The sequence below is a fragment of the Xenopus laevis genome, chromosome 9_10S (genome assembly GCF_017654675.1).
Source record: "Xenopus laevis strain J_2021 chromosome 9_10S, Xenopus_laevis_v10.1, whole genome shotgun sequence".
Taxonomy (NCBI): Eukaryota; Metazoa; Chordata; class Amphibia; order Anura; family Pipidae; genus Xenopus; species Xenopus laevis.
Genome location: NC_054388.1, coordinates 2,886,647 through 2,911,192, shown reverse-complemented (window position 1 = coordinate 2,911,192; position 24,546 = coordinate 2,886,647). Strand labels below are relative to the sequence as shown.

At 42.9% G+C, this 24,546-nt stretch overlaps 2 protein-coding genes across 3 annotated transcripts; one reads left to right on the top strand and one right to left on the bottom strand.

The window, feature by feature from the left end:
• Window positions 1-2,387: 2,387 nt before the first annotated feature.
• On the bottom strand, window positions 2,388-14,983 carry pnpo.S (pyridoxamine 5'-phosphate oxidase). The gene is given in 8 exon segments (NM_001092859.1): window positions 2,388-2,920; window positions 3,418-3,625; window positions 3,705-3,775; window positions 3,858-3,986; window positions 4,188-4,241; window positions 5,907-6,006; window positions 6,130-6,254; window positions 14,806-14,983. Coding segments are annotated over 7 exon segments (687 nt in total). The 5' UTR covers window positions 14,851-14,983; the 3' UTR covers window positions 2,388-2,920; window positions 3,418-3,462.
• A 155-nt stretch (window positions 14,984-15,138) lies between these two features.
• Window positions 15,139-24,160, top strand: XB5788060.S (uncharacterized XB5788060 S homeolog). 2 transcript variants are annotated; one of them, XM_018238023.2, is made up of 7 exons: window positions 15,139-15,299; window positions 17,230-17,365; window positions 17,457-17,941; window positions 18,598-18,668; window positions 18,785-19,096; window positions 21,141-21,387; window positions 23,634-24,160. In XM_018238023.2, the coding sequence occupies exons 2-7, from the start codon at window positions 17,235-17,237 to the stop codon at window positions 23,885-23,887; spliced, it is 1,500 nt and encodes a 499-aa protein (XP_018093512.1). In that variant the 5' UTR covers window positions 15,139-15,299; window positions 17,230-17,234; the 3' UTR covers window positions 23,888-24,160. The 2 variants fall into 2 exon arrangements, with proteins under 2 accessions (XP_018093512.1, XP_018093511.1); XM_018238022.2 differs by having other exon boundaries at window positions 17,185-17,365.
• Window positions 24,161-24,546: the final 386 nt, after the last annotated feature.

Here is a 24,546-nt window from a genome sequence, read left to right as displayed (position 1 = left end):
TTCACGTATAATGTAAGGATGTACAAATGTTTTGTATTTGCAGGGCTGGCAGGCCCAATGTTTTTGACATTTCCTTTTTGCTAATAAATTGCACACGTTCTTGCTCAATGACCTTTGCAGATATTGTTGTCATGGTTCTATATTCTCGAGTCCTTCTTCTCAAACACTCTTGTCCACCTTGTTGTTGGCATGCCACCCTGCCTTGACTGCACATGGGGGCAAAATCTTGGTGTAGCACCTGCCCCTTGCTTTGATTAGAGGACCGTATATGCTTATACCACTATTTCTTCTGAAAACAAATAGGGGTAGCACTGTCCTCTATCGAAAAAATGCCCCTTGTGATACTGTCCTGAGTCCTTTACACATACCTTGCCATTTTCAGGGTACCCATCTTGCACCAGTTGGATCCTTGTGTAACCCACGCTGTATCCGGATTTGGTTCTGTTTGCAAAACAGGTCAAGAGTCTGATAACGTCTCTTTTCTATTTCTGCCCAGCTTTTCTAAAACACACAACTGAAGTAATCATTTACCAACCAAAGTGCAAACATGCAACCAATCTCATATTTAGCCATATTATTCTGCCCAATCAAAGTAAACAGCTGCTGGTGCTATGAGTTACTGGTGCAAAAATGCATCTCTATAGCTCGAGAACCTGCACCATCCAAGTATTACCACTTGAATGTTTCATATCCCCCTAGGCATCTATCTAAATATCCTATTAAATCAGCATTTCCTACTATTTATTTCATATATCCAGAGTCTTGTGTCCTTGGCCAAGTTTCGACTGAATGTGCGATTGCTGGTTGTGTTCCAACTTCCCATTTCACTTCTTCTAAAGATCAGAAAACGGGGTGGTGGTACAATAGCAAAAGGGACATACAAAATAAAAAGACTTGGTTATTATATTTATGCATAATTCTCCAAAAAAAGCAGTGCTAAGGTGGTGTCTGCCTCATGGTGTGGGCACGGAACAAAAAGGCATTGTCTCCTGTTCTTTGCGTGTAAATAAATCCTTATTTTTAAGATGTTATTTTTAGTCGAGGCTCCTTTGATGTTTAAAATACCAGTTCACCACATCACCTTTCTGGCTTTGCTATACTGGCATGCTCTGGGTATTTGGATTGGTTGTGACTCATTGTTCCAGTCATTGCATGTATTTGTGTTCCCAGAGATGTTGGCATGTTAGCTGCCAGAGGATGGGGCAGGGGGGTTGGGATCCATGTGCTCTAATTATTTAATGACGCCTGTCTGGGACTTCACTGTCTGTCTCATTTACATATTACTCATAATGAGGTTGCATTTCTGCTACTAATATTAAAAGCGCCTATGTTGAGGCACTGTAATCATCTAGGTCAGGGGTCCCCAACCTTTTATACCCGTGAGCCACATTCAAATATAAAAAGAGTTGGGGAGCAAACAACCATGCAAAAATGATTGGCTATTGGTAGCTCCTATATGAACTGGCAGCATACAGGTGGTTCTGTTTGGCAGTACAACTGGTTTCTATGCAACCAAAATTTTCCTCCAAACCAGGAATTCCAAGATAAGCCCCTGCTTTGAAGTCACTGGGAGCAACATCCAAGGGGTTGGTGAGCAACATGTTTCTCGTGAGCCACTGGTTGGGGATCACTGATTTAGATCATCTTTGAGGGCCACGTTCCACTGAAATCAACTTTTCCATGTTCTTCAAAAAGTAACAGGTGCAACCTCTCCCCTGCACATCTTTATTGCTGCCGTATTCTGCCTTCTCTGTGTTTGCACAAGGTGTTCCATTATGACTCACCTGTGAACACCTGACCGATATGTTTAGTCCCTTCTCGACTGTCACGTTTCCCTGGTTACTCAAAGAGCAAAGTTCATGGCACCCGCAGCAATCGTCCCTTGCAGGTATAATTGTAATCATCAGAAAATGTAGAGAGCATGCTCAGTATACAAAACGGCAACATCTGGAGCACAGCTGCCCCCTGTAAGGGTAACTCATTCAGCTACCCTTACAGTGGGGGGGGGAATAAAGCCCACTCATAATACATCAGACAGAGCCCTGTAGATTGAGTCCCTTAATGCGTCAATCCCCTCTCAAGAGGTGCTAGTAAAAGTGTTCCAATCAGGCTTTGCACATACACCAAACACAAACCAAGTCTATCAGTTTATACACCGGCCGCACGAAGCATAAAATCAACACAGAATATTTGGCTTCAGATGTCCATCAAAATATAGGACAATACTTTTTGTCACAACACGTTGCATGTCTGATTCCTGCTGCTGAGGCTGAATGCTACAGTCCTTCCGCAAATCTATATCTATATATTCTAGAAACAAGACAATGGATAAGAAGAAGTTGCAATAATGTTTATGGGTTCTGTAACACAACTGAAATGACAAATACTGGAAGTGATATTGTTTATTATATTTATAATTAAATCTTACAGTTTCAATATATATTGTTTTATAAACTTCAGGGGTGCTTCGCCAATGAGGCGAGTTGAGGCTGTCACCTCAGGCGGCAGCGCCCCACTAGGTACCAGGGGCAGCAAAAATGCTGCTCCTCGTACTTTAAGTGTGAATTTCCGGGGGAAGGGGGGGCAGCAGCAACTGCCTCAGGCGGCAGAGGGGCCAGGATCGCCCCTGATAAACTTAATGTACTAATATACCTTGGGGGGTACCAAATGATCAGCACTACGCAATATATTATTTCTGTGATTTCATGGTTCCATTACAAGGTACAGACACAAAGTCACTAACAAACGCCTAGAGATACAGACACAACATCATAGAGAGCCCACTGAGTGACAATAGCTGTGCTTTTTACCTTGGGACAAATACCCCAAAGCAATAATGTGTTGAAGAAAATTCATAGTAGATGCCGACACATGGGATCTAGAGGTACAAATGAAATGATTGGCAACATCATTGAGACTCCTTTAAAGGAAAACTATACCCCCCAAACAATGTAGGTCTCTATTAAAAGATACTGAGTAAAACAGATCATGTGTAAAACCCTGCTTCATGTAAATGAACCATTATCATAATAATATACTTTTTTAATAGTATGTGCCATTGGGTAATCATAAATAGAAAATTGCCATTTTAAAAAATAAGGGCCGCCCCCTGGGATCGTACGATTCACTGTGCTCACATACAAACCACATGTAAGGTCACATGAGCCAATTAACAGACAGAGTTCTGCCTTTTGCTTCCTCACTTCTTCCTGTTACAGTTAGTGTTGTAGTATTTCTGGTCAGGTGATCTCTGAGGCAGCACAGATAGAGTCACGAAATGGTGGTTCAAGGCAAGAGATGTAAAAGGGCAAGATTTATGTAAATATATATTCCAGTTTGGTGAGATTCTTTAATATGTCATTCAATTTGATATAAACTATCTGTTGCTTAAGTATTCATTTTGGGGGTATAGTTTTCCTTTAAGATATGTAAACCTCATATACCAGACTCCAATCTCTGAGGTTAGGGAGCAAGCCTCTTGTACACCCAACCCCCTTCTCCAGGGTGCGTCCAGGGGCCCAGCTCTTTGTCTGCCTCCTGCTTGTGAAACACAATACGGTCGTGGAGGCGATTGGTCTGTCCCTGCCAAAATTCTATGACAGATGGACGAACAATGTAACCACCCCTGCAGAGTCAAAGAGGACAGAGTGAATAAGACAAACTATAATTTGCCATCTCCATCACCACTCATCTCATTCACTCACCACTCAGGAGGTTTGGGCACTTCTTTGTCCTTGTACTCCGCCTCCAGTTCAGCATTCTTCTGGCGCAGATACTACAGTAAACATGAGAGTTAGTATGACAGGCAGATATGAAGCATAGTAAAAATAGCAATGGCGCCCTGCTGCTGCACTCACCTCCCTGTCAGGGATGACTTGGCTCTGTTTGCTTACAACTGCCCCAATCTGGCTACTTTTTGGACGGGAGTGAAAATACTTCTCGGTTTCATCTTCAGAAAGACGTTCGACTGAGCCTTCAATCCGAACCTGAGCGAGAGCCAAAAAATCAGCCACAAATAATGCACTGCAGCCACACAGAGTCAGGCTCAGACAGAAGGAAATTTCCATATTCAAACGCACACAAAAACACAGTGAAACGGCAACATCTGCCATTCATTCTGCCCTTGGACAGGGCATATCTAGAATAGGAGGTTCAATTGGGATAGCAGCTCTCCCAGGGGTTCTCACCTGACGGTTGAAAGGTTCCCAGTAGAACAGAAGAGATGCAACAGGGTTGGTCTCCTGTAGAGGCAAATCATTTTTTTAATATCTCTTTCACCTCATCTACCTGTAGAACAATACACAGTTGGATTTCTTGATAGAATTGGCATCTCCCATCCCTGCTCTACTCTATATTGTCTCTGTGATGAATAAGGACTTGTGGGGTATTTCATCCTCTGTAGTAACAAATAAGGTATCATTAAAGGGATACTGTCATGGGAAAAAAAATTTTTTTCAAAATGAATCAGTTAATAGTGCTGCTCCAGCAGAATTCTGCACTGAAATCCATTTCTCATAAGAGCAAACAAATTTTTTTATATTCAATTTTGAAATCTGACATGGGGCTAGACATATTGTCAATTTCCCAGCTGCCCCAAGTCATGTGACTTGTACTCTGATAAACTTCAATCACTCTTTACTGCTGTACTGCAAGTTGGAGTGATATCACCCCCCTCCCTTTTTCCCCCCAGCAGCCAAACAATAGAACAATGGGAAGGTAACCAGATAACAGCTCCCTAACACAAGATAACAGCTGCCTGGTAGATCTAAGAACAGCACTCAATAGTAAAATCCAGGTCCCACTGAGACACATTCAGTTACATTGAGAAGGAAAAACAGCAGCCTGCCAGAAAGCATTTCTCTCCTGAAGTGCAGGCACACGTCACATGACTTGGGGCAGCTGGGAAATTGACAAAATGTCTAGCCCCATGTCAGATTTTAAAATTAAATATAAAAAAATCTGTTTGCTCTTTTGAGAAATAGATTTCAGCACAGAATTCTGCTGGATCAACACTATTAACTGATTCATTTTGAATTTTTTTTCCCCCATGACAGTATCCCTTTAAATTATATTAGTCCCAGAATCAATCTGTCAGCCCGGGGAATCCATTAACAACTATTCCATTAACCCTGCAGAACCAATTGCAAAGAGTCTAGAACTCGCAGCACGAAAAAATAATGCTGAACCAACTCAAGTTTATTATTTATTGTTTATAAGTTTATTATCCAGTGCTACGCAATATGTTGGCGCTATATAAATACATGTTAATCCTAACACACGTGTATCGAACATGAGCTAGAAAAAGACCAGTCCCTTTTAGTTCAACTCTATGTACGACCTCCTTGAACTGCTGCTTTTCTTTAAACAAAAGCAATAATCTTACAAGTCCAAAGTCTAAAGCACTAAGGAACCATCTCATAAACCTTTTTCATAAAGCTCCTTGATTTGGAAAGGTAAAACGTCTGACTTGCTGAGAAAGCAATGGCGAACAAACGACTACTGTATCAAACCAGGAATGGGAAATTCATCATCCTCTGCCTTTGTGAACTACATTTCCCAGAATTCTCAAAGAATAACTAACAGGCCTTAAGGTTGGCCTTAAAGTTTCAAGTCTATATAGTAGTAGGAATGTAGGAATCTAAATTAATCTCATCCCCTGTCTGGGAGTCATCTATTGGACCAATTTGAAGCATGTTTGTCTGTACCTTAAAGAACCTTTATCATAGACATTAAGCAGGTGCATATACACTGTACTAAGGCATGGCTAAGAACTATGGGTAAAAATATGGAGATTTGAGTGAAGAAGAAAGAACCGGAGACCGCTGCCTCCATGGCGATTCTCTACTTGTGAGTAGACGGTGATCCCCCTATTGACTTAAATGGAATTAGATTTCAAGAATTCTTACCAAATCTAGGCCTTTTCTGCTCTCCCGGTTGGTGTAGAATCGGAATCCGTCAGGGCCAAACCCTTTGAGGAGAACCATGCGGGCAGACGGCCTCCCGTCTCTATGAAGAATGAAGCAAAGGCCATTGTGATAGGGAGAAATGGATATGGTTGATGGATAAGTGTAGAAGGAGTCAGGTTAGAATGAGGTTAGAAATGCTGAATAAGAGATAGGAGATGAAAACCTGGTAGCCGTGGCTAGACACATGGCATTTGGCTCTTCGATGGCGGGACACTGGGTGACCTCTTGGAACCAGTCATTAAACTGAACGATGGGATCAAGGGAAACCAAGTGTTTCTCTTCAAAGGCCTGTGAAAAAAAACAAGAAGAGACATTCAGCACCCAAGGGTGTCACATATGTAGCAGTCGGATGCCTGGGCTTCTATCAGCTGAGTGTAGTTACCTACTTATATCCAGAGTGAATGCTTAGGGACCACAGACCACTGGGAGTTTCTATGGCAATAACCAACATGGACATCAACCTGCAGTAATGTCCAGTAGCAATGGCCCATCTGCCGCATATTATTTATTCTTTAGGACTTTCGGGATGGAGTATTTAAAACTTTAAACTTTATTTAAGGGATTAGTTGGAAACTTTGAACCACACTCCTACACGAGGACAATAAAATCCCGAATAAATCAATCCGCAGCGCCAGCCGAAACCAGAAACTTTAATACAAAGGCAGGGCCAACGGAACAGGGCCATAAAGTGAGATCTCTATAGCAGGGCAAGGTCTTCTCATAGTCTCCATCATAAAATAATACTGCAGCGTGGGAGTCCAAATAGCAGGCTCCTTGCTTAGGCCCGGATGCATTGCTCAGAAATATATGTGTTTTATATACAAAGGAATGTTTTACAGGAATGATTTGGCAATATAATACCTTCAAAGCAATAAACTGATTAAGCTGAGTCTATGTTCAGAGTTGCACTAGAGAGAAAGCAGTGCAGTCTGTAGTACACATTAACAAGGAGACACCTCTGGAGCCAGGGATCCTCACTGTCCTATCCTTAGGCTGGTATGATAAGCTCTGTGTATAAGGTACTAGTCTAATCCTTTCTTAGACTTTACTTCTCCTTTAATTCATGGATTTCCTTGAAATCAGAAAAGAGGTGACTATCTATCAAAGGTTGAATTTTGAATTCATATGAGTTTTTTTAAAATTGAATATACAGGTATGGGACCTGTTATCCAGAATGTTTGGGACCTGGGGTTTTCCGGATAACGGATCTTTCCGTAATTTGGGGCTTCATGCCTTAAGTCTACTAGAAATTAATTTAAAATTTACATAAACCCAATAGGCTGGTTTTGCTTCCAATAAGGATTAATTATATCTTAGTTGGGATCAAGTAAAAGCGACTGTTTTATTAATACAGAGAAAAAGGATTTGGATAAAATGGAGTCTATGGGAGACAGCCATTCCGTAATTCGGAGCTTTCTGGATATCGGGTTGCCGGATAAGGGATCCTATACCTGTACTCACAATTCCAAAAATTTGAATGGCTAATATTCAATCGAATGGTTTCCGACATGAAAATTCTAATCATATTCGAGTCGTACGAATCAAATTTTTCTCCCCCCCCAAAAAAACTCGAATGTCAGGAAGGCTATTAACATCTCCAAATGGCTCAACGGACCTCTGCCGTTGACTTGGACATGAACGCAGCAGGTTTTAGGTGGCGAATATTCGAATTAGGACTGTTTCCATGGTAGAGATTTGATAAATATCACATTCGAATAGGGGGGTTCAAATTTGAATGTGTGAATTTTTAAACTCGAAAATTCGAATGGACTATTCGATGCTGGATAAATCTGCCCCTTAATGTGATTTTCTCTGTTGCTGAACTATAATTCCCAGAATCCCTCTACTAGAGAGTATAGACTATTCCCAAAAGCAGGAGATGATGAGGATGCAGACACCTGTATACCAGACACTGGGCGTGTGAATATAACAAGTATTGAACCATTATTCATGATAAGTACTACTAACTAACCTTACCTGCATTAGTAACAGGTCATATGTCATTACAGCTAATTAAAGATGTCTCTTTAATGTTCTTATTAACCACACTCAGTGTGATGATATATTTCACGGACTGCTAATAAGGGGAGATGATAGTCATTAGATCCTGGAAATAATGAAAGATAATTGGCTGGTTCTTGGTATGTTACTTGCTCTCATACCTTTGGCGTTATGTTTCATATTTAGTCACTTTAATAAAGGCAGAGCTGTTATATGTGCATAGGAAGGACCCGTGCCGAACCCTAACCTGTAATAAGCCAAACAGCCCCAAGGAGGTGTGGCAAGTGCAAATTTATCAACATAAACTGCCAATCAGATGCCATGTTGCTTGCCTTGGAAGAGGTTACTCCAGAGGTGCCTAAGAGTTACACAGTCACAGTGCAAGGGGTGTCTGGAGCACATTGGGGGGTGCCACCTCAAGGGTCCACCACCGCTGGTGCAAATACTCTACCCTAACACATATCTCCTCCCGGAGCTGAAAAATGAACCCCCTTCTGGGCAGAGAGCAGGTCAGGGTTGTTGAGCCCAATTAAAAGAGTAACCATGATGCTAGACAGTGTTGTATTTAAAGTAAACACAAAACCCTAAGAATGAATAGGCCTAAAACTGTCATATTTTAAATAGTGAACTTATTGCACAAGGCTATAGTTTCAGCTTGTCAATAGAAGCAATGATCCAGGACTTCAAACTTGTCACAGGGGGTCACCATCTTGGAAAGTGTCTGTGACACTCACATGCTCAGCGGGCTCTGATTGGCTGTTGAGAAGCTAAGCTTAGGGCTCGTCACTAATTATCCAGCAGCAGAAAATGATCTTCCCTGGCTGTAATATAAGCTGATGCTACAGGTTTGCTGATTATTCAATTCTGATGCTAATTGCACTGGTTTCTGTGCTGCCATGTAGTAATTATGTGTATTAATTACTAATCAGCCTTATATTGTGACATTTCTATTCTATGTGTACTGTATATTGTGAGTGGCTCGCTAAGCTCAGTAAGTGACAGCAGCACAGAGCATGTGAATCAGCAGAAAAGAAGATGGGGAGCTACTGGGGCATCTTTGGAGACACATATCTTTACTGCTAAAGGGCTGTGGTTGCCTTGGGCTGGTACAGAAGCACAAAACATCATGTACAACATTTCTACCTACTTCTTTAGTAAGGCTTTAGTTCTCCTTTAAACAACTAGTTCTCTCACCAGGCGATTTGGGCACCCTTGGGTGAAACTGAACACTGCCTGTAGGCAGAAACCAGCCCCCCCTTGTCTAGAAGGAGTGCATGACGTCTCTTGCTGGGATTAAAATAACATGAGACTGCTGCAGCCAACGCTCTAAGCTCTAAAGTTATTCAGTGATAAACTAAAGCAAACAGTGGAGAATTCTTGTGGCAGCGAGGCAATGTCTTTGTGTCTCACAAATGGCTCATATTCACAAGTACAGCAGCTGAATAAGTCTATGGCTTTATATAAGAATATCACGTGAAAGTGTTCGCTATGTATAAATGTGAAATTCCTATTTTTTTAGACTTTTTTTTTTAATTATCTGTCTAGTGATAGTGGAGTCACCATTAAGTTACACCCGATACCACTGTAGATTGCCTTTGTGACTCCACCTCAATATAAAACATCAGCTCGTGCCAGGGCTGCAAAACAACAGGGACCCACACCTAAGGCTAGACTGCAACTGCCAACAACAAAATGCCGGGTCAACAGAACTGACGATTCATTCATTGCATTACGCAAGGAAATCTTGCTTTAGTACTGGGCCCCACAGCAAATTCATTTTAGGGCCCCCAACTTATCCAGAGATTGACCTTTTTTACAAACATATGTTGAAATTGCTCATTAATTAGGGGTCATGGGTACGACCTGCACCCACACGTTCTGCTTCGTCCGTAGTCACGCCCCTGTTTATTACCTGACCTGATGAAGGTCACGATTTGGTGAGCAAAAATTTGGATTAGCAGACTTTACACATCACAGTATAAACGCCTTTGCTTTTAAACGCTAATCCTTGGATAGTTGGAGGCCTGTGCTACAGCAGGGGTTCAACGACTACTAATTGTAGCCAACTAAAAGAAGGGACATAATCAATCATTTATCACATAGGAAACATTGAAAGCTACAAGTGACTGATCCTTGGTGTGACATGGGACTATGCTTAGGGGAATACCATAAGGGTTAATATAAGAATAAACAGGGGGTTATTCCGAGTAACATTCACGTCAGTCCCTGCCCCAGTGGAGCTTACAATCTAAGGTCCTTATCAATATTCTAAGGAGACAATGAACCTGCTTGTATGTTTTTGGAGTGGGGGGGGGCTGGAGTACCTGGAAGAAACATACAGATTCCTTTCAGATAGTATCCTCAAATAGAGTCCTGTGTGGGTCCAATTGGGCAGACCCGTGCCGAACTCAGACTTGCAGACCTGCAAGCCATACCTCTCCGACCCCGCACCTGCAAAAAGTGGAAGTGGCGTCACTTTTTACCCTGAAGCGCGGTTGCTTTTTCCCCGGAAGCGCGGTTGCTTTTTCCCCGGAAGCGCGGTTGCTTTTTCCCCGGAAGCGCGGTTGCTTTTTCCCGGAAGTGCGGTTGCTTTTTCCCTGGAAGCGCCCTCCCGTTTTCCCCGGGAAGCGCCGTCGCTTTTTCCCCAGAAGCGCCCTCTCGTTTTCCCGGGAAGTGCAGTCACTTTTTACCCAGAAGTGACGTCACTTTTTACCCAGAAGTGACGTCACTTTTTACCCATTTTCCCCGGGAAGCGACATCGCTTTCTCCCCGGAAGCGCCGTCGCTTTCTCCCCGGAAGCGCCGTCGCTTTCTCCCCGGAAGCGCCGTCGCTTTCTCCCCGGAAGCGCCCTCCCATTTTCCCCGGGAAGCGCCGTCGCTTTTTCCCCAGAAGCGCCCTCTCGTTTTCCTGGGAAGTGCCGTCACTTTTTACCCAGAAGTGCCGTCACTTTTTACCCAGACGTGCCGTCACTTTTTACCCGGAAGTGCCGTCACTTTTTACCCGGCAGTGCCGTCACTTTTTCCCCGGCAGTACCGTCACTTTTTCCCCGGAAGTGCCGTCACTTTTTCCCCGGAAGTGCCGTCACTTTTTCCCCGGAAGTGCCGTCACTTTTTCCCCGGAAGAGCCGTCACTTTTTCCCCGGAAGTGACATTGTGCAGGATCCTATTCCGCTAATACAAACAGAGGATGGGAGGAACCACAACAAAGCTGGGTACCCAGACATTTTACCCGCACAATCAGGTACTCAGAAACTTCTGCCCAGAACCTGACCACCTTGTGGGTTTTCCGACACGATGCAGGACTCTACCCTCAAAGTATCGCTTTAAGGCTACTTAGAGAAATGCTGAGAAATCTGCACAATGTTTTAGAAATTCATCTCTCTGTCTCTAAAGCAGATGTGAAATGACTGTAATAGGGATGATGTATTCCTGATAATCAGAGCGGCACGTCGCAGGCTGTTAAGTACGTTAATGATCACCGCAACAGCACCTATTTGTCTTTTTAATATGACAAAAAATAAAATACTGTAAATAACACTGGGTCCAAAAGCAATGGACGTACAATATGAATTTCTGACCGCGGCCTACAGGTTATAGCCGAAGTTACGAAATAGAACAATGTCTCTGCTTTCCAGTTGCAGCAGAACGGTCTCTTTTTATTAGAGTCGTGTGCTTCTTTGCACAAAGGGTAGTTCCTCCTTCTTCATTATTTAGCACTGTGTCTTTTGTATTGTGCAGTGTCAGCAGGTATGGCAACCCTTCTCAGGACAGTCAGTATTCCGTGACTCGGTAACCGCCGCTCAAACTACCACTAAAATGATTGGGGGGAAGGAAAAGTTGAAAGCTGCAGCAGTGGAATCTCTTCTGTTTAAAGGAGAGGTGCCTTCAAACAATGAAAATAAATAATTAATTACACATTTGCTACTGAAAGATGTGCCTGTCTCTTACAATTCCCGGGTAATTCCCTATAGTCTTACCCCAGATCAGCCACTATCCCTCCCGCCCCCCTATCAACCACCAAATTCCCTTCTCGTGCAAATTGGAAGGTTGCTTAGTACTGCATTTCATCTCACAGTTAAAACCAAACCTCTATTCTCTATCATCAGCCACTGAAGTAGCCTTTCTCTATCCAAATGGACATAGGGAACCCATAACCCACCTGGTAAAAAACTGACCCACGCATGGCACCAAAACTGCCAACTTTCCCAATTTAATCTGAAATGATAGACAGACTGAGCCAGGTGGAAAATCTGAGCATCTGAGAACCTCCATCAGCCCATAAATGCAGTTTACAATGACCACATTACAAAAGACCCCTGTTTGATCCAACACTTGATCCAAAGGCCAAATACTCAGGTCCCAAAGATTTGCCAGCTTAAAAATATAGATTTTAGTAAAAAGAGCAGAATTTATAAATACCAGCCCTATGGTGCCACATCGATCATGCCGAGATGTTGCAATTGTTTTGTAATTTACATTTACTCTCTCTCCCAGGATAAAAAGGTATCATAAACTCACTCTAATTCCTTCACTAATTATCCAAAGTATGAATAGATCTTCATATGTGATACCAGCACAAAAAAATATGAATTATATCAAACCGATGTTTTGTCTCATATTCCGAGCGTTTCAAGGTGACCTTGGCAGAGGCTCTGTACATGAGCCGAAGCAGAGGTAAGAGACGAGCCGGTGATAAATGACATTATTTTGCAATTCTGAATTGCTGGCCCCACTAATATCAGCGGCACACCATAAGGGATTGAGGAGCAGATCGGCAAGAGGATGATTTTATATTCGGACTAATGTTGCTGAACAGTACGGAGTGAAACCATTGTCTGGAGTGTTTTGGGAGGCTTGTCTAGCACGTAGGGTTGACACCTCACCCCTTTAATACCACATCCCTCAGGGCTAGTTAGCAGTTCATTTAGCTGCAGTTCAGTCTGCAGCATGCATCTGAATTCATTGCCAATTAGCCACGCAAGGATGTGAATTCAATATGTTGCAGGTATTAGGGCAGGGGCGAATGGGGAGCCCTTGATAAAAATGCACGACTGCAGGCAACAAATCTCCTAAAAATACCTCTCCAATGGAAATAACTGAACCAACACATTGTTTCGTTCTTCCGAAGTCGCTTTTGGAGGAAACTCGGGAGACTTTGAGATAAGTAGCTATTAGCGATTTCAGTTATTTACGCTGGAGAAGCATTTTTCACCCCCAAGTGCAAGAAGACTTTCCTTCTCCTTTAAAGGGGTGAGGTATCAACACATCTAGCAGGTCTTGGCCTCTTTATTCTGCATTCATCTGCCCCAGCCTCCTTCATCTCTTATTCACACAGGAAAGGTAATGGCACAGGGGCATTTTTGGGCACTTTGAATGCTACATTTTTAAGCAACTCAAAAATATGGAGCAACCATCAACTATGGATTCTGATGTAGGCAACTAGAGTTGATTGCAGCAGCATTGCAGTCTGTCTTGTTGCTCGGACTTAATCATCCAAGCTGCCGTTGGACAAGTTAGAAGAGGAGATGAAGAAGAAAGAGGAGATAGATAAGATCTAAATAAGATCATATAGTGGAGGCCTATGCAGGCTTATCGGGAGAGGATGGAATTGACCAACGCAGTCTTTGCCCAACGGGATTTACAAATCTGCCCAAAAGATATCTGACCAGTTTTCAGACATTGGGGTATATTTATCAAAAGGTGAAGTTAGAGATCAACGTCCACTAGAGTGAAATTCCACCACTTTCCATTCATTTCTATGGGATTTTGAAAGGTGTATTTATCACAGGATGGACTTTCACCCATTGATAAATACTCTTTTAAAAATCCCATAGGAATGAATGGAGAGCGGCGGAATTTCACTCTAGAGGACTGTAGTGATGTGAACTTCACTCTTTGATAAATATACCCCATAGAGTCTAATATAACAGTTAGTTGATAGTCAGGTGACAGTTAGTTGGTAGTCAGGTGGCAGTAAGTTGGTAGCTAGTTGGTAGTCAGGTGACAGTTAGTTGGTTGTCAGTTAGTTGGTAGTCAGGTGGCAGTTAGTTGGTAGTCAGTTCTCAGTTAGTTGGTAGTCAGGTGACAGTTGGTAGTCAGATGGTGGTTAGTTGGTTGTCAGTTAGTTGGTAGTCAGGTGACAGTTAGTTGGTTGTCAGCTAGTTGGTTGTCAGGTGGCAGTTAGTTGGTAGTCAGGTGGCAGTTAGTTGGTAGTCAGGTGGCAGTTAGTTGGTAGTCAGGTGGCAGTTAGTTGGTAGTCAGGTGGCAGTTAGTTGGTAGTCAGGTGGCAGTTAGTTGGTAGTCAGGTGGCAGTTAGTTGGTAGTCAGGTGGCAGTTAGTTGGTTGTCAGTTAGTTGGTAGTCAGGTGGCAGTTAGTTGGTACAGACTGGTGGCAGGAGCCTGTTCATATTCAGAGTGCCGGACATGTTTCAGGCCTAGTGGCCCTTCCTCAGGAATGAAACATGTGGAGTAATTGTGAATAAATAAATGAGTGAAGAAGCAATTGGTTCTCCAGAGTCATATGTAGGATTAGTGAAAGTCTGAATGTCTGGCGGAGTCTTACTCTGAAGGGAAACCACATTGTACTAAATAACGAAAGGATCACATGAAACATAAGAATTTATTCCCTTCTACCATTTCACTTCTGAATTATCCCTGAGGAGACTTACAGGACATTATTGATATTTCCCAGCTTTTATTGCTGAATATTCACTGATTTACCTTGGGCTTCACGTCATTCTTGCTCAAAGGAGCTTGCACTCTAATTTCCCTACCCCACGTGACTGCACTTCATGAAATCAATGAACTGACCCAACAAGCTCAAGGCCAAGTCCTCTCACCTCATTATCACTACGGTAACGCTTCCGCATAGAACTCAGGTCCATGACGTCACTTCCAGACGCGCCGCTGACCACTCGGAACCCAACCGGTCTGACAGGAGGAACCACTCGACACAGCGACGTCACCAAGACGCGCCAATAGGCCGCGACAGAACCCGGCTTCATGACAACCCGCGCGCGTCACCCGGGTGGGAAGGTTCCATAGACCGTTACCGTGGATACGAGGATCGGTGGGCGGGGCGCTGGGTCGGTTGCTGGAAAGGTGAAATGGATAACCAATGCGGCGAAAGGAAAGGGGTGGGGTCACTCATCTTCCACCAATCTGAGCACAGGATGGGAAGCGTGACAGCCAATCAGATAACAAGCTACTGAAAGTGAGGGCAGGGAGTCAAGACCCGGAAACGTCTTCTAATATAAACAAACACATGTAGGGTACCGGAGGGAAAGGAGTCACGGATCTGCCCCTGCGGGAGGAGACGGACCCGGGGATGGAGGTGAGATCTAAAGCCTGAGGCTTGTGTGTAACATGTCCTAGTGCAGCCTGGATTCTGAACATTGAGTGTTAAAGCTGTTTCTGAACTTCAATTCCCAGAATCCTCTGTCAGATGGGACGTGGGGCTTCTAGTGCATCTGGAGGAGATTAGGGTGGTGCTGATGCTATGTATTTGTGTCTATATCTTCATTTCACACACCCCCAGCCTGCTGTCTTCTTAAAGGAGAAACAAACCCTTAATAAAAAAACACCCTACCTTCTCCCCCCCCAGCCTAGCTGCCCCCCATCTGTAACTCTTTACTTACCCCTCGGGGCAGATTATTTCCAGCGGAGTTCACGGGCGCCATCTTCAGCCACTTCGCTAATCTTCAGGAGTTTTTATGAGTTTCCGCGCGTGCGCAGTTGTACCGGAACAGAAAGTTTCTCCAACTGCGCATGCGCCGATTCGCGGGTCTCATTCCGAAGATTACTGAATAGAACAAGATGGCTGCCGTGAACTCCGCTCGACAGAATCTGCACCAAGGGGTAAGTAAAGAGTTAGGGGCATTTGCCCAGGGGGGCAGCTAGGCTGGGGGGGGGAGGGGAGTCTATGTAGGTTGGGGATAGGGTTTTTTTCATTAAAGGGATACTGTCATGGGAAAAAAAATTTTTTTCAAAATGAACCAGTTAATAGTGCTGCTCCAGCAGAATTCTGCACTGAAATCAATTTCTCAAAAGAGCAAACAGATTTTTTTATATTCAATTTTGAAATCTGACATGGGGCTAGACATATTGTCAATTTCCCAGCTGCCCCAAGTCATGTGACTTGTGCTCTGATAAACTTCAATCACTCTTTACTGCTGTACTGAAAGTTAGAATAATATCACCCCCCTCCCTTTTCCCCCCCAGCAGCCAAACAAAAGAACAATGGGAAGGTAACCAGATAGCAGCCCCCTAACACAAGATAACAGCACCTGGTAGATCTAAGAACAACACTCAATAGTAAAAACCCATGTCCCACTGAGACACATTCAGTTACATTGAGAAGGAAAAACAGCAGCCTGCCAGAAAGCATTTCTCTCCTGAAGTGCAGGCACAAGTCACATGACCAGGGGCAGCTGGGAAATTGACAAAATGTCTAGCCCCATGTCAGATTTCAAAATTGAGTATAAAAAAATCTGTTTGCTCTTTTGAGAAATGGATTTCAGTGCAGAATTCTGCTGGAACAGCACTATTAACTGATTCATTTTGGAAAAAAAATTTTTCCCATGACAGTATCCCTTTAAGGATTTGTTTCTCCTTTAAAGCAGGAGCCTCCCTCTTGGCAGAAAGGCACATCCCCAACAGTTGCATCATCAACTAGGAGTCCAATACACTTTTTCTTCAGCACACCACTTACTCCTTTTTAGGGTGCACCCACTCCCAAGCCACCTCCAAGCCAACCAAAATACTTTCTTGAATAACGGGATATGAAGCACACCATGCTTTGCCTTTAAACCACTTTTATTACAGCGGAAATGTAACACAAGCTTTCGGGGAGAACCCCTTCTGCACCTGAGGAAGGGGTTCTCCCCGAAAGCTTGTGTTACTTTTCCACTGTAATAAAAATGCTTTAAAGGCAAAGCCGGAGGATGATGTGTTTCATATCCCGTTATTCAAGAAAATCATCAACTAGAAGACATGCTGTGCGTCTATATTTGCACACAAAAATCTTGTGAAACTTCCATTCGTACCACTATATCTTTGAGTCTATGGCTCCTGTTTTGAAGATAATACTGTTATGGCAAATATAAAATACCTGTCCTGGAATATGAAGTAAAGCTTGTACAGAAAATATTCTTATTAGTATGATGGAAGATCCGTTTCAGCAGGTATCTGCTCACCTGTCTGTTCATGTTCTGCTGCAGGTCGGGCACTTCTCCCAGTGTTAATGGCTTGTCTGTCCCAAGCAGCCCGAATGGACCTTGTTGCTGGAGATACGGCAAGGACTGACCGAGAGCGGAGGTTTGACCAGTCAGATGCTGCCTTGAGTAGTAACCGCTTCCAAGTTCCCAACAATGGCCGCACACAGGGCCTAATAACGTCTAGGTTTGTGATACTGCTGTTAATATGTGACCGTGTTACTTGGTGCTGATTAAAATAACTGCACTGTTTGACCCCAGTGACATTTTTATTTCAGTGCTCTTCCTGCCTCCGTCCATCGCATCTCTGATGAAGACTTTCTCTGCAGAAAGCGCCAGAGGACCTCAAACACATCCGTGTGCTGCCCGGGACTTGCTCAGCGTCTGGCTGCACCACAACAAGAGGCTGGTGAATGTACTGCGGGGGCCATAAATAGAGGAAAAGACCAAGGAACACTTTCAAGTCATTCTGTGCAGGGGGAACACTGCTGGGCTACTCGCTCAGGGAGCCGGGTGACCGCACTGTATGCAGAACTAGTAAGAGAACTGGAGACACAAGTAGCAGAGCTTCATGAAATATTAGCGTCTCGAGATGAGGCCGCCGCTGTGAGAGAGTGGAGGATCCAGGAGCTGGAAGTGGAGAACCAAGAACTGAAAAGACAAGTCCAGTGTCTAGAAGAACAGAATGATGAACTGTCCCACAGGGATCAGGATGCTCCAAGGGACGGGGAACGACTTCTTGGACCAGAAAGCCGTTGTGTTGGTGAGAATTGTGCTCCTTTTTTTTTTAACTTCAATGTATTGTTCAGTGTAAACATAAAAACTGGGTAAATAGATAGGAAAACAAAAATGTTTCTAATATAGTTAGTTAGCCAAAAATGTAATGTATAAAGGCTGGAGTGACTGGATGTGTAACATAATAGCCAGAACACTACTTCCTGCTTTGCAGTTCTCTTGCTTTCCACTGATTGGTTACCAGGCAGTAACCAATTGGGGGTCATAACTGTTGCGTTTGAATCTGAGCTGAATGCTGAGGATCAATTGCAAACTCACTGAACAGTTATGTCCCTTGTTGCCTCCCTTATAGCCGCTGATTAACGAGCTGAAAAGCAGGAAGTAGTGTTCTGGCTATTATGTTACACATCCACTCACTCCAGCCTTTATACATTACATTTTTGCCTAACTCTATTAGAAACATTTTTTATTTTGCACAGCCTATTTACCCAGTTTTTATTTTTATACTAAACTGTTCCTTTCAAATACTCAACAGCTGTCTTGAACCTCCATTCGCAGCTGAGGGTGGTGGGAATTCTTCATACACTTGTAACTAAGTCATATGCCATAGCTAACAATACAATACACCATCAGTTTATTGTATCCCAATTTCTTTCTGCAGCTTTGTCTTTTTTTTTTTCTCAGATGTCAATGAAAATAATACATCTTTCCCGAAAAACGTAACCGGTTTTCTGGAGACAAACTCGACCCCACCGGTAAGTGGAGCTTGCAGGGGAGTTAAGTGGCAATGTTTGTGATCTTAGATTATTATGTGTGATCCCTATACCTGGACACAAGGCAAAAAGTTTCCACCATTTTGTGCTCTTTATAGATGTCTGCACCACTGACGTCCTCCTCTCCTGTTCCACCAACTGATCCTAAACTCGCTAGACCAGAGGTTTCCATCTCTCCTGTTGTTCCGCATGCAGTAGAGCCAAGACCACCGACTAATACACCTGCAGAGGTTTCCAACTCTCCCAACGAAGGAATACTGAGAGTCAGTGGGGTTACCAGCGGCTTTCAGTATTGGATGAAAATGGATGAGAGTGGAGAAAACACTCTCCCAGAATCCTGTGTGCTGTGGGATGAACCTCTACAAGAGACTCTGCCAGATGGAAGTCCTGCCTGGGCCTCCCCTGTAGAGGTTAGTATCATCTGAGGAATAAGTGATAACCAGAACAATGCTGATTAGATTATGGACGGAACCTTCTCTCCCTGCTCTGAGCTCAGATTACAGCAGTGATGGGAGGCGCAAACTGAGCATGCTCAAGCCCTAGCCCTGGAGGTTTAAGCTGAAAACAGGAAGTCTGATACAGAAGCCCATGAGTACACAATAGAAGGAAAGAAATGTGCTGTTTCTTTTGACAGAGGACTCAGAGCAGCATTACTGATGTATTTATATAGACCTTTCTGATAAAGCTTACTTAGTTTTAACATTTCCACCTCCTTTAACAATTATTCCTATATTTCCAGTATGAAGTATAAAACAGGCCGAACTATCCACATGCAGGCACATACAAAAGCCAGAGAAATTAGGGATCCCCCCCCCATTACTTACCAGAAGGTTCTCAACTGACTGGAATGGCTGCAGGTCGTCTGAGATCAACTTGAATTCAATGATCGAAAAAAAGCATTCAGGGTTCCCAGATCTCAGCATGAAGTTCAACATCATCTACGAACAGCGCTGAAAGATAAAGCATAGAGCGTAAATAGTTGATCTGGGTTTTTAGCTGGTTACTTGAAATGATTGGGGTTAAAAAGGTAAATGCTGTTACCCATGAGCTGCAGCCAACATCTGGGAGACCCGGTTATCCTATTTCTAGGAAGGAAGGAGGAGCAATGCTAATTCAGGGTCAGCAGAAATTTCCGTTTGGGATATCCGTTGAAAAGTCCAAAACTTGTACTCTATAGGGCATGACCACCATCAATTTAAATAATCCCTGTGGCTCTGACACTTTTGAAAACAATGAGGCGGGTGAGCAGAAAAGTTTTTTTCTGTACTAGTGTTATCTAGCCTGTTTCTGTTCTGTATTGCCATATTGTATCCCATTTTGTTTCCAACAGGGGGGATTCTAAATCCCTTTCCCAAGCTTCCCCTTATTTGCAGGGAGTATCAGGGGCCACTGCAATCAGTTGGGGAAATATGTGAGAAATTGTTTCCGAATTATACAGGGAAGACTTGCAATGAGACTCAAATAAAGACCCTTCTGATGTTGGTCGTCATGAGCCTCAAAAATCGGAGGTCTTGCAGTAAAAATAAGAGCTGCAAACGACTTCAGATCTCAACGTGTAATTAGGTGAAATTGGTGTTGGGACTAGTGATGTGCGGGCCGACCCGAGGCCCGCGGGTCAGGCAGGTTCGGGCCGACCCCTGGACAAAATGTGCAGGTCGAGCTCTTCTCCTGCTCTCCCTGCCCGCGACCTAGTACTGCCAGCTTCCAGTTCCGGAATTTATAGACTTCTGCCTGCCCCGCCCCTTTTGTGACACCACTGCGGGGTGGGCCTATAAATAAAGGGGAGCAGCGCGCCGGGATAGGGAGCGGGCGGGTTAGGGTCGGGAAATTCTCGACCCGCACATCACTAGTTGGGACCACCATGAGAATGTTGTTAGTCCAGGGGGAAATCTGGGTTGCCTATTATAGGACAACTGTTTTTTTGTATAATAAAATATAAAGGGGAAGTATATTCCCTTTATAGAATTAGCTCAATGAATAGAGCTTGTGCAGAACATACTTTTTGCCCATTGTTTTAATTAGAAAATATCTATGGTTTCTGTCATTTCTTCCGCCTCCTGGGTCTGGTGAGTAACTGTTTGAGGAGGAGTAGGCAGCAAGGCGAATTGCCACTCCACAGTCCTTATCACAAAGCCTGGCAAAGGTTGCAGCGTGGGGAAGGGAGGCGTTTTATTTAAACAGCGCTCGTTATTATTTAGAATGTATTTATATTCTGCAGCTCTGTACACTAGTGGGGTGTATATTCTGAACATACACAATGTAAACAATTCCTTATCTCCTGATAACGGGGCAGGGGAATGTACAATAGCAAAGAATTAGGATCTTTTGTTTTGTTTTTTCAGAATGGGCAAAATGTATTTCCAGCACAAATACTATTTATTGTGCTTAAGTCGAGCAAAGGCTCAATATTCTAGAACTCGTGGCTGCAGTCTGATTAAATGTTCCCTATTTCAGGGTAATGGTCGGCCTAAACTGGAGATGGTGCCATCATCGGGCGTGTATATCACCCACCAGCAGCTGGAGGATCTCTCTCATATTCCCCCAGATAAGCCTAAACTGATGACACGGAGACTCTTAGATTACTTTTTCTCCCGGGAGACACTCGCTCGATCATCGGCAACAGGGCAGCGCATCGCTCACAATAACACCACTATGGAAAAACCACTACGACTGCCTGATAATGTGGTCACTGCCATCAAAGGTCAGGAGCCTTAACTACTGTCTTCCCAGTGCTTCGTTTTCTGTTTCCTTTAAATAATTGTATGTAAATTCACCTCCTCCTGGAAGGACCAGTGTACGTTCACAGTTTATGGGGCTCTAAGAGCGCCATCTACTGTGTGTTTAGAGGAGAGAACTTCCACTGCAGAAAAACCTTCTCCCCTTGATTTCTGCATCCTCAGAGCTTTTATGTTTATGCAATTTCTGTAGGTAAATCTGTAGAACAGAAGTTGCAGCCTGTTGGCTAGTGCAGAGATTTAGCTCTAACAATGATTTGCACATTTATATAGTACACCTCCTGATATTAAACAAAAAAAACACCTAACTAAAGTAGTAGCTTCTGTACCAGCCCAAGGCAACCACAGCCCTTTAGCAGTAAAGATCTGTGTCTCCAAAGATGCCCCAGTAGCTCCCCATCTTCTTTTCTGCTGATTCACTGCACATGCTCTGTGCTGCTGTCACTTACTGAGCTTAGGGAGCCACTCACAATATACAGTACACATAGAATAGAAATGTCACAATATAAGGCTGATTAGTAATTAATACACATAATTACTACATGGCAGCACAGAAACCAGTGCAATTAGCATCAGAATTGAATAATTAAGATTAAAAGATAATTGCTTGCTAATAAAATGACACTTCCAAATTGAGAATATAAAATACTACAGGTTATCCAGAATGCACGGGACCTGGGGTTTTCAGGATAACGGATCTTTCTGTAATTTGGATCTTCATACATTAAGTCTACTAGAAAATCATATAAACATGAAATAAAGCCAATAGGCTGGTTTTGCCTCCAATAAGGATTAATTATATCTTAGTTGGGATCAAGTACAGATATGGGACCTATTATCCAGAATGCGCAGGACCTAGGGTTGGATCTTCATACCTTAAGTCTACTAGAAAATCATATAAACATTAAAGGGGTTGTTCACCTTCCAGACACTTTTTTTTCAGTTCAGTTGTTTTCAGATTATTCCCCAGAAATCAAGACTTTACTTTACCTTATTTTTATTTTTTTTTACTGGTTTTTCCAAAATCTAAGTTTAATGTTTCTGTCTCTGGTGTTTCAGTCTGGCCGTATTCAGTTTCTGAACTGTTACAATTTTGCACCATTTAGCTGATCCATTTCTCAGCAGCATCTCTGGACTATTAGCAACTATTGTATCAATTCTAACAGCTGCCTGCTCAGCAGGGACAAAGATAAGAAATGTATCAACTACATATCAATTTAGAACAGTTTACAGGGTCGGCGACCCTTCAATATTAGAAAAACGGTGGCATAGAAAAAGTCGTTATTTCTGGTGCTCTATCTGAAAACAACTGTTGTTTAAAGGTGTACAACCCCTTCAAAGGGATTGTTCCCCTTTGAGTTAACTATAAGTATGATGTACAGAGGGAGATTCTGAGACAATTTGCAATTGGTTTTCATTTTTTATTATTTGTGGTTTTTGACTTATTTGGCTTTTTATTCAGCAGCTCTCCAATTGGCAATTTCAGAAATCCGGTTGCTAAGGCCCAAATTCCCCTAGCAACCATGCACTGATTTGAATAAGAGACTGGAATATGAATAGGAGAGGCTTAATAGAAAGACGAGGAATAAAAAGTAGCAATAACAATAAATCTGTAGCTTTACAGAGCATTTGGTTTTTAGATGTGCTCAGCGACCCCCATTTGAAAGCTGGAAAGAGTAATAAGAAAACAGCAAATAATGGAAAAACTATAAAAAGTAAATAATGAAGATCAATGGAAAAGTTGGCCATTCTATAATATACTAAAAGTTAATTGAAAGGTGAACCTACCCTTTAAGTAAACCCAATAGGCTGGTTTTGCCTCCAATAAGGATTAATTATATCTTAGTTGGGATCAAGTACAAGCGACTGTTTTATTATTACACAGAAAAAGGAAATCATTTCTGAAAATCTGTATTATTTAAAATGGAGTGTTAGGGAGATGGCCTCCCTGTATTTCAGAGCTTTCTGGATAACGGGTTACTCACTCGTCAAGTTAAAAGGGGAAATATCAAGGGTTTTGCCCCTGGAAACCTGAAGACTTGCATAACTTTTAAACATTATGGATTATTTGGCTAAAATGGAGTCTGTGGTAGACCTTTTGGATAATGGGTTTCCGGGTGACGGATCCCATACCTGTACACTGAAAAGTCATAACACAAACATAAAATGTAAATGATAGATGTCATAGCTATTTTTTTTTCTTGCTCTCTAGCATATGTTACAAGGGCCTGCGGACGTGGCTGTAACTTTAACGCTGTGATAAACAGTAAGTGTGGGACGTCCCGCCGAGCAGTAAAAAAGATGTCCATTCGGATTGACTGGACGGAAGGTGGAGCTAAACTCTGCCCACGGACAGCACCCGGTTTACTTGCTCAGAAAGGTCACGGTCAACCGGAAAAGACACACGTCGCGGCGATAAGAGGAACGGAATTACTACTGCCACAATCTGTGCCACTAAATAGCTGAGCATTGGCAAAACTTTAAATACAGACTTGCCAATACGGTTCTAGCTCAGGCAGCCATGCAGAATTGGAAGGGGGGATTTTTTAGGACTGATCAAATACCTCCCCTTTCTGTGCAGCTGCAATAATGGTGCTGGGTATTCGGCTACCCCCCGTGTGTATAGATAAGCGTGAAACCGTATGCTTCCTGTACATAGCAAACAATAAAAATATATATATTTAATGTATATAACACCTTTTCTGAAAGTAAACAACTGGAACGATCCATGGTAATGTATAACTTGGCTATAGAACCTGCAGTCCTTCAAACATTGTTCTACTCCATTTCCCAGCACCCACGGCAGCAGATTCTGGGAGGAGGAGTTTGACACCAGTTAACGATGCTAGTCGGCATCCCTATTAGAAAGGTACACAGCCTTAAAGGATAAGTAAACCTTTAAAATAAGTGAATGTAAAATTGATTAAGGGGCTATTCTAAGCACTTTTGTCATTTACATTCATTATTTATTTTCTTTTTATTCCAAGATATTAAGGGATACATGTGCATGAATTTTGCTACAACAGCACCACCTGCTGGTCATTTTCCCACCAGTCTGACCAGCGAGTAGTCAAGGAAGTTGTCAGGAGAAAGAAAGAGGCTGATGTTCTTCTGCTTAGGAATAA

Bases quoted from the DNA above. Each gene is read 5' to 3' on its own strand.
- XB5788060.S (XM_018238022.2), top strand. From the start codon at position 17,208: ATGGCTTGTCTGTCCCAAGCAGCCCGAATGGACCTTGTTGCTGGAGAT. The intron at 19,097-21,140 runs GTTAGTATCATC...TCCCTATTTCAG, and splicing joins CCTGGGCCTCCCCTGTAGAG to GGTAATGGTCGGCCTAAACT. The intron at 21,388-23,633 runs GTCAGGAGCCTT...CTTGCTCTCTAG, and splicing joins TGTGGTCACTGCCATCAAAG to CATATGTTACAAGGGCCTGC.